Source organism: Poecilia latipinna, unplaced genomic scaffold (assembly GCF_001443285.1).
Source record: "Poecilia latipinna isolate Pla-1442-1.1 unplaced genomic scaffold, P_latipinna-1.0 Scaffold2927, whole genome shotgun sequence".
NCBI classification, from domain to species: Eukaryota; Metazoa; Chordata; class Actinopteri; order Cyprinodontiformes; family Poeciliidae; genus Poecilia; species Poecilia latipinna.
In genome coordinates this window covers 28515-37900 of record NW_015115543.1, presented here as the reverse complement: position 1 = coordinate 37900, position 9386 = coordinate 28515, and the positions used below count along the sequence as shown (strand labels likewise).

Sequence of the window (9386 nt, the reverse complement as noted above, 5' to 3'; positions counted from 1 at the left end):
GTCCAGTCCAGTCCGGTCCAGACAGTCCAATCCAGTCCGGTCCAGACAGTCCAGTCCGGTCCGGTCCAGTCCGGTCCGGTCCAGACAGTCCAGTCCAGTCCGGTCCAGTCCAGTCCGGTCCAGACAGGTCCAGTCCGGTCCAGACAGTCCAGTCCAGTCCGGTCCAGACAGTCCAGTCCGGTCCAGTCTAGTCCAGACAGTCCGGTCCGGTCCAGTCTAGTCCAGACAGTCCAGTCCAGTCCGGTCCAGACAGACTAGTCCGGTCCAGACAGTCCGGTCCGGTCCAGTCTAGTCCAGACAGTCCAGTCCGGTCCAGAGGCGGCTGCACCACCCAGACCAGCTAAATGACCCAGAGTGGTTTTATTTACTCAGGCAGTGGGAGGACGGCCGCCTGAAGCAAACACTCTAATGACAGCGTGTCGCCGCTGATGGAGAGGAGGGCAGCGAAGACGGAAAACAACGAGCGGCGGCCGGCGCTCCGCCCTCCAGGAGAAATGACCCGTCATTTGGGGCGCCTGATGTTTGAACTACCACAACATGCAGAGCCGGAGTCGGACAAACATCGGTCTGCAGGAATGCCTCCGTCGCCACGATGCGTTCAATTACCTTAATTCTATGTTAAGATCTGAACTATTCGGTTTACTAAAGCTGCAGGCAGAAGAAGCTTCAGGTCTCCTGTGTTTTTCTGACAGTTAATAGAAACTTATTTCTTTGGCATAAACAAAAAAGATGAACTACTCAACTTTTGTGACCAGATGCACTGGAGTCAATCAGAAACCCACTGATAGCCGACGAAGGAACAAACACCGAACACTGGTGGTTTGTGGTTTAATCCTTTTAGTTTGAGGAAATTATAGATTTAAGACTTTAAAAGAACTGAAGAGATGCAAACTTTGAGCCGAGATGGTGACATGAGTTTGAATCTTCAGGGTGTGGTGCTAGCTAAATCACAACCTGTTTTCATGAGTACAGCCAGTAAAATTTTACTGTAAGCTGTGCATATTGTTATGTAGTTGCTAAGCAATATTTTTTCTTAAATTGGCCCAAAATATTACAAGATTTGGGTTAACTTCAGTCATAAAACATAAACTATCCTTCAAACAGTTCACCCTCTGCAGTTGAAGTTTGGATGTGAGAATTTGGGGTGAGGAGCGCCGCAGCACCCCCTGCTGGATGTCAAGACATGCGCATCTAAAAGTAACAGAAAGGCACCAACGTTCCCCTGTTGGTGTGCATGTTTCAAAGATAACTTAATGATGAAGTTGTTCTGTGATAAATTCTAAAAACAGCAAAGACTCTATGGCGTTGGTAAAACAAGAGGGAGGAGGAAACACCGGGATTATAGAAATTCAGCATTTTTAAAACATGAATGTAATTTTATAGAAAGAGCTTTAATTAATCTATCTTCCCAGATGACATAAGCTAACGCTATCTGTTTAAATATTAGCCTCACATCAAGGCCTTTCTCTCAACTGGATAAAAAAGTGTCTAGTATTTTCGCATCGAGTTTGACATTTTAACACGGCGTCAGTCACCATGGACTCCAACCAGTCTGACTTCTGACAAAGTCAGACTTCTCTGTGAACTGAAACCCTGTTTGATCACAAGACGATTTACTGAAGCAACCGATGGATAATTTCCCTGCAGGGCACTGAAGTCGGGTTATAAAGTTGGTCTTTTAATCTCTAAACCAGATCAGAGGAGCCCTGACAGTATTTATCTATGTGTGATTGAGCTAAGCAATCAACCGTGATCCCGATTGGAAGAACGTTGTGTCCAGTGTGTTGGAACACATTCCTGAAGATTTCCAATTTTACCCAATTAAACGACTTATTTCTTCCAGACCGATTTCATTCCTGCAAGTCCCTCATGGAAAAGGTCGACGCATGTGAGATGCACAACTACTGGCGGACATGTTGTCCTCATCAGTCCAAGTCAACATACCCCCTCTCCTTTTTTCTCTCTCCAGCAGCTGTTTCTTCAGCTCCTCGATGTCGTTCTTCAGCTTGGCGTTCTCCGCCGTCAGTCTCTTCTCCTCTCTCACGCTGGCCTGGACCGCTGCAACAAAAACACCCTTAAATATATAAATTACTTAGAAGGGTTTGTGTGTTAATATAAAAGTTGTTCATCTTCAATTCAACCTTTTTTCACTAAACAGACGTAGAGAACAGAATGAGTCCATTTTCAATCAAAAGCTGGAACTTTTCTTTCTAGACAAATCTGCACTATGAATCTAAATTTAAATAAAATCACGATTTTGCACACATTGAGTATGTTGTGATGCTTTAATTTAAATTAAAATGAGGGAAATCATATTTCCGGATCTGAATCAGAGCCCACCGCCCCCTTGGAGTGGTGTGAAAAAGTGTTTGCCTCCTTCCTCATTTCCTGTTTATCTCACTTCAGTGTTCTGGAACATCAAACCAATTTAGATACTAGCCAAAGACTGCACAAGCAAACAGGAAAGTCAGTTTTTAAATGAAAGTGTTCAACCTGCATGTTTCTGTGTGAAGAAGTGGATAAAAACAGCCTGCATGGCAGCGATTCAAGATGAAACCACTGCTGAGAAAGAAGAACATTACGGCTCGTCTCAGTTTTCCAGAACATCTTGATGATCTCCAAGACTTTTGGAAAAACAGTCTCTGGACTGTCGAGACAAAAGTTTAACTCTTTGGAAGGTGCGTGTCCCGTTACATTTGGTGTAAAAGTAACACCGTATTTTAGAAAGGAACGTCAAACCAACAGTGAAACACGGTGGTGGCAGTGTGATGGCCTCCAGTCCTCCAATGCGCCTAAATTACAACAATTCTGCAAAAACCGAGTGGCCAACTTCAAACCGGAAACGAGCCGAAACTGAAATTTATGACGATGACCAACGTCAATTTTCCCATGTAGGTGTTTAGGTATTTTTGTGTTTTAGAAAAAAAAGAACATTAGTTTTTGTCTTTGTGGCTGTATGAAGGTAAGGTTTGTTCATGTCTGTTTAAAGAGCTGCGCTGTGTGTACAGTCTGTAGTCACTTGACTTCACCCCATGCAGTCTGTAAGAAGAGAAAGAGACAGTGAGGCCGAGAAAATGGAAAACTTTCAAATGTTGATGCGCCGATAGAGCCGGTCAAGGAGGAAGAGGAGGGAGAGGAAGAAGATGAGGGAGAGGAAGAAGATGAGGGAGAGGAGGAAGATGAGGGAGAGGAGAAGCGCATTTCCAAAAAAGGGGTTGTCAATAGTTTGACAATATTTGGCAACGTTTTTGGTTTAACAAGGATGCTGAAAATATATCGAGCTGCTCTCCGGGTGAGCTGCTCTCCGGGTGAGCTGCGCTCCGGGTGAGCTGCTCTCCGGGTGAGCTGCGCTCCGGGTGAGCTGCGCTCCGGGTGAGCTGCGCTCCGGGTGAGCTGCGCTCCGGGTGAGCTGCGCTCCGGGTGAGCTGCTCTCCGGGTGAGCTGCGCTCCGGGTGAGCTGCTCAATGCATCATGACATTTCACCCAGTAGGTCAACATTCCTCCAAAGCTGGAAAGACTCAAAGCCAGTATCACAAACACTTTACTGCAGGTGTTGCTGCTAAGAGCAGCCCAACCAGTTACTGGGTTTAGGGTGTCCACAAATTCTTAAAAAGTCTGAAATTCATGTATATAAAGTAAAGGCCTTTAAAATGGACAACATGGACGACTTTCAAACATTTCTTTGGAGATACAGATCTTAAATTCCATTCATAATGGTCTTAAAAATCTTAAATTTGAGGTGGTGAAACCTGCACACACCCTGTTTTCACACAGGATCATGAAGGTTTGGATTTTTTCTTGTATAATAATAAAGACATTTTATTGTATTGTCTTTGACTAATATTTGAATCAGTTTGATGTTCTGAAGCACTGAAGTGGGACAAACATGCAGATAATATCGTAAAGGGTGCAAACAGTTTTCACACCATCACTGTGTTTGCTAACGTGAGGATGAGCATCTTACAGGCTTTCTCCTTCAGCAGCTGGACCTGCTGCTTCAGGAACTCGATGAGCTGGTCGGCTTCCGCCGCTCGCTGCTCCAGCCTCAACAGCGAATTGGGAGTCGACATCTTGATCAGGGAGCGAGCGACAAACCTGGAAGGAAACAGAAACAACAAACAGCCGTGTTTATGAAACAAGACGCAATCTGCAGACCAAAGGGCTGAACGTGCTTCAAGAAAAATAACTAAAAACAAAATAAAGTGTTTTGAATTGTAGTAAACAGCGGCGCACAGTGAGGTTAGAGTCGCAGGGTGAACTTCAGTGACTCCAGCTGTGTACAAACAGAAGCGGAAGATGAACATTTGAGCTCCAAAGCCGACATTTTAGAAGAGCTTCACCACAGAATCACCACAGAGTTCAGGCAGCCTCAACAAAAACAGGAGGCTGTAGTCTCCTGTTGGTCAGACTTACAGGCCGACTGCAGGATACAGATCATAACCGAAATATGCAACATGAAGCAGAGTAATATATTTATGCAATTGGAGCTGTCAGCTATTAAGACAAATGATGAATGCAATAATATTGGTGAATTTTGCCACAATGAGACGATCTGTGATAAAGTAATTAGAGCTGTGCCACAGATTATAAATAAAATCCAATTTACAATTTTAATCCATTTCTTTTTCTCACTTTCTTTTCTAAAAAAGAAATTACAAATGACATAAAATATTGAGAAACATTTTTAATCACAGTAAGACTTAAAGCTAGTTGAGACGTAGCTGGATATCTGGGAAATTAATACATTTTTATGCGTTTTGGCTTTTCATCCACACAAAAACTCCACTAAATATCATTAAAATTATTATTTATAAAAACTCAGACCAAAGTGGATATTTGGGAAAAAGAAGATGTAGGATCCTGCACCAATATGTCCACATAGTTGCTCTCTGGGATGTTTCTGGATGTTTCCCCAGATCCAAGTCTCTCAGGTCTGCACATAATTCATGCTTGGAGTTTCTGTCAACTATTGGGCCCGATATAGACAGGTGTGCGTGTGTGTGTGTGTGTGTGTGCCTTTTTGATTCAAGTCCATCCAGCCAGCTGAATTTACCACAGGTAAGCTTGTTGCAATAAGCAATAAATCAAATAACAGCAAGCTCAAATAAAGTGAGCTTGATAATTTATATTCTGATGATTAATATCTGTGGAGGGCAGTTTTGTTTATAGAGACATCATAATCCAATTTATTTATGGTTTCTGTTATGTGTGCTTTTTATTTCAGCTATATTTATCGTTTTTGGTTGTTGGGTTTTATTTTCAATATTTAAAATATCTTTCAGTTCCAGTCTTAAGTGTTCTATACAAAATTAAAGTTTATTGGTCTTTGAGAGTGTGAATTTGCCATGTTATGCCAAATATTAATATATTATTAGAAAATGGTCTCAAAACAACAATTTATCATGCAGCAGAATTTGCTATGGTGAAAAGCCTGAGCTCTATTTAAGCTGCAGAAACATGTCCAGGATGATCAGTGGAAACTCCAGTCTGAGCTTCATCTCAATGGGTATGAATTACAATATTACATAAACTTTATTTCTCGGCTTTCTATTTTTAAGAAATTTGTGAAACACTCAAAAACTTAAATCCACATCGTCCTGATGGGGTATTTGTGTATAAAATCTTGAGGAAAGAGATTAATTTAATACAATTGGTAATAAAGCTCGAACAAAATGTGTGAAAAGTGAAGCAATGTGAATGCTTTATAGATGCACTGTGTATGTAAAATAAAGTTCTGGAGAAATGAGTGCAATAATGACAAATTTAATTAAAAATGTATCAAGAGCAGCGTTAATTCAAAGCTACAGATCGGTTTGACTTTGGGGAATAGAAATGAATAGACTCCGAGTCGGGGCGGAAGAAGTTTTTCCGATGCTGCAGAGTGGAGCAGAAAATGTCTCAGACATATTACAGGAAAAACAAAAGCTGGCTGGAGATGAAAACTGAGGAAATTAAAAACACAGAAGGGCTGGAGTTGATCAGATCAGGGATCAAAGCAGAAACTGATCTGAATTAAACAGCTCCAGTGGTGAAGACATCATAAAAAAAAGAACGAGTGAAGCTCTGAGCACTAAACTGTGTATTAGGCATTATTAGTTGTTACTGCGCAGCTAAAAATCGGCCCACACAGACGGTTCAGATTAAACATGGAAAACTGCCACATTTATTTAGTGCTTTCTTGCCAGGGTGTGGAAGTGTTTCCAGCTTTATGGTTCACTTCCTGAGAAGAAACAGTCACTAGGAATGCACCAAACAACCTGTTTGCCAGGCAATATGGAGACAGAGAGTCAGCGCCACCTGCAGGCTTCAGGAGGCTCAGCACATATTCAGTTAGAAGAAGCCAAGAGTCAGACTGGCCTGGAAACAGGAGATAAACCCGGCTGTCCTCTTATATCCAACACTTTTAAAACATTTGGGAGTCATGATGTATGATTCATAAACTGATGTAATGAGTTCAGGTCATTACGACTTCCAGGTTCTGTCTGCAAAATCTAAACTCAAACTATAACTCCATAACTAGAAATCATCACTATGCATGTTTTATATGTGTCACAGCTTAATTAGCTCCTCAATATTTAACCAGAAGAACATCTAAATCCATCAACAGGGGCTGCATAATATATCACTAACATATTGTAATCGCAAGATCTATATGGCCAATATTCTCATAGCAAAGGACAGTTTGGAGTGCAATAATTGTTGGTTAATATACGTTAAGAATAGTTAAGTTGTGTTTCCATGCTAAATGTAATATTTAACCAATAGAACAGAAATGAAATGACATCAGACTTATGTAGCACCTTATCAGGTCATTCAAAGACACTTTACAATAGAGGTGTTCCGATACAATACTGATATCGGAAATTGGTCCAAAATCAGTCAAATGAGTATCAGAATATATCGATCTGCATGTAAAATCTCTGATATAAGCACACTGATAAAAGCACTCGCTCCAGTATTTAGTCTGCTCCATGATTTCTATCCTGCAGCAGACCCATTGGATAATATTATTACATGGGCCAGTTGTTCTCATATGTATTGTGGTTGACTGTTGTTCTCTGAGTAATATCACTTGATCAAGCCTGTTCTAACATTTCACACTACAAAATAAGTAATAAAAATATGTATGTATGATTCGTGCTGATATGATATTGTGTCAGTATCGGCCAATACTGACAGCTACAATATCGGTATTTTAAAGAGAAAAGTTGTATAGAGACACTTCTTTACGATGGCAAACTACTGGATTGGAGTCACATTATTCTATCAGAGGAAGTCTGACAGAAGCGAGGCTGGTACACCGGTGCCACCAGTGAAGTTTACCCAGGGACACGAAAACGTGATGGACGCGATGAGGGACTGGAACTGGCAAACTGACAGCAGGAGGAACTATTATCTCCATAATCGCCCAGTTTATTTCACGACCACAAACGTTCACACCAAACACAAATGTCGATGCCAAAGATGCCAAAGGTTACAAAGAGACGGAACAGGTTAGGAACAGCTAAGTAAAGAAGAAAGAAGAAAACAGGCATAAATTGCACCTGATATTGTCATTGCAATATTTGCCAATATTATCGCCATTAATCTACCCTCATTTACGGTCACTTTACATAAAACATGTAGCCAGTTATAAATCATTTGTGATTTCTAAAGATATTCCATGAAACTGAAAGTAATGTAGTGATTGGGGATATTTTAGCACAAACTAATCATGTTTACGTTATATTATCACGTCTTACTCCTATTATGACAGATTAAACTAAATAACAGCTCATATTATGGCGGTATTTTGTTTACTATATTAATTAACTTGGAACATTTCCTCAGCAGGCTGAAATTATGAACTTCAGTCAATGTTGCGTCAGTTAAATCAGCTTATTTCACTTTAAGCTACATTTAGAACTGATAGTAGTTAGCTGAACGTTACAAATGGCTTATCATGTACTACAGTAATTAGTGTCATAACCAAGACAAAATAAAAACAAAAACTTACATGTACCACTGGAATCCCAACACGTTTTAAGGACAGCGGGCGCTGCACAGTTAGCCTGGTACTGATTTACGAGCAGGCATGTCGGAGGAAGCCCCGCTCTGTTAGGGCCCCAGCCTGTGTAGATCTCCACACTATCCGGATAAGAAGGAATTTCTACAGAGGGGCGTTTGCTGCGCACATCCGGATGCTGTAAAAATCGATGATTGCTGATTGACTGAAGGCGGCAGCGGAAGTTGCCTGTTTTTCTTTTGTGTTTAAAATTAAATCACATCAGTTAAATAAAATTAAAGTACAAAAAAAATGTTATGACGACACTAATTTGTTTCATTCACAACTTTCTGCGGATTTTCTTTTGTATGTACTTGTATTTGCTTTGTCTCACAAAATTAACGTCACTCAGTATATTAATTTCTCTAACGCCCCTCCCCTCTGAACAGGTGTTACCATGGACATATATTATATTATGTCTATGGATCCCCCCTCCCTAATATGTGACTCCAGATGGTGCTGTTTGAAAGCTAGAAATACAAAGAATCACGCTATCACAAACCCGACTTTATGATAACTTATAGCAGAAGTGTCCAACCTTTTCGGCAAATTGGAAATTCTTGGGTGGTAGTGACAAAATTGGATTTTTTAAAACTGATTTTTATTTTTATTTTTTTATTTTTTACATTTTACCTGTTGTGCCGTAAACTAACCACGTATTATTTTAAGGATACAAGCAAAGTCTAGCCTAGTGAAAAATAATCTGATATATATAGAAAAGGGATCCATAAATCACTGTAGATCTAAACACTAAAAAGGGTTTGCTTGGTATAAAAAACAATAGTGTCCTAATTTTCTCAGGTTGATTATCTTCATCTAGAATGTTAATGTTTGTGTTATTTAACAAGTCCGGAATAAGACTCACTCTAAATGTTTTTATCCAAGTCTAAATTTCAAATGTTTGAGGTCAGCATTTACTACCAACGGAAATTTAAAGCAAAACACGTGGTTAATAAAAGATGAATATTTTATGATGGATCTTCCAATTTTGTCTGTATCTTCCAAATTGTTTCCATCAGTGACAAAAAAACCCCCCAAATGTGTGTTTAGTGTGGAATTAATTTATTATATTTATTTTTATACAATATCCAACAATAGAAAGAAATTTCAGGGAAGGTTGGACAGGAAGGCATATGGTTTTAACTTACTGAATATTTTCCTCTTCTTCCAAGCAGTCACTTTTTCTACAATCTTACTTTACTCATAAAGTAAGGCCTTTATGAAATGAATGACAATGAATATTGATGAAGTCAGTCAGCATTGATTCCTTTCTATGATACACTGAGTACATTTTTTTTATTATTTCATGTCCTTTCTTTGTTCTTTATTCAGACAATAAAAA

General features: G+C 40.0%; 1 protein-coding gene across 1 annotated transcript in view; it reads right to left on the bottom strand.

The window, feature by feature from the left end:
* aimp1a (aminoacyl tRNA synthetase complex interacting multifunctional protein 1a) overlaps nucleotides 1–8131 on the bottom strand; it is a 20985-nt gene extending 12854 nt beyond the window's left edge. The window contains exons 1-3 of the mRNA XM_015022068.1: nucleotides 7997–8131; nucleotides 3965–4095; nucleotides 1945–2058 (exon numbers count right to left, since the gene is read on the bottom strand). Of these exons, the coding sequence (XP_014877554.1) occupies nucleotides 1945–2058; nucleotides 3965–4095; nucleotides 7997–7998 (247 nt within the window). The 5' untranslated portion in view covers nucleotides 7999–8131. The remainder of the gene's footprint in view (nucleotides 1–1944; nucleotides 2059–3964; nucleotides 4096–7996) is intronic.
* Nucleotides 8132–9386: the final 1255 nt, after the last annotated feature.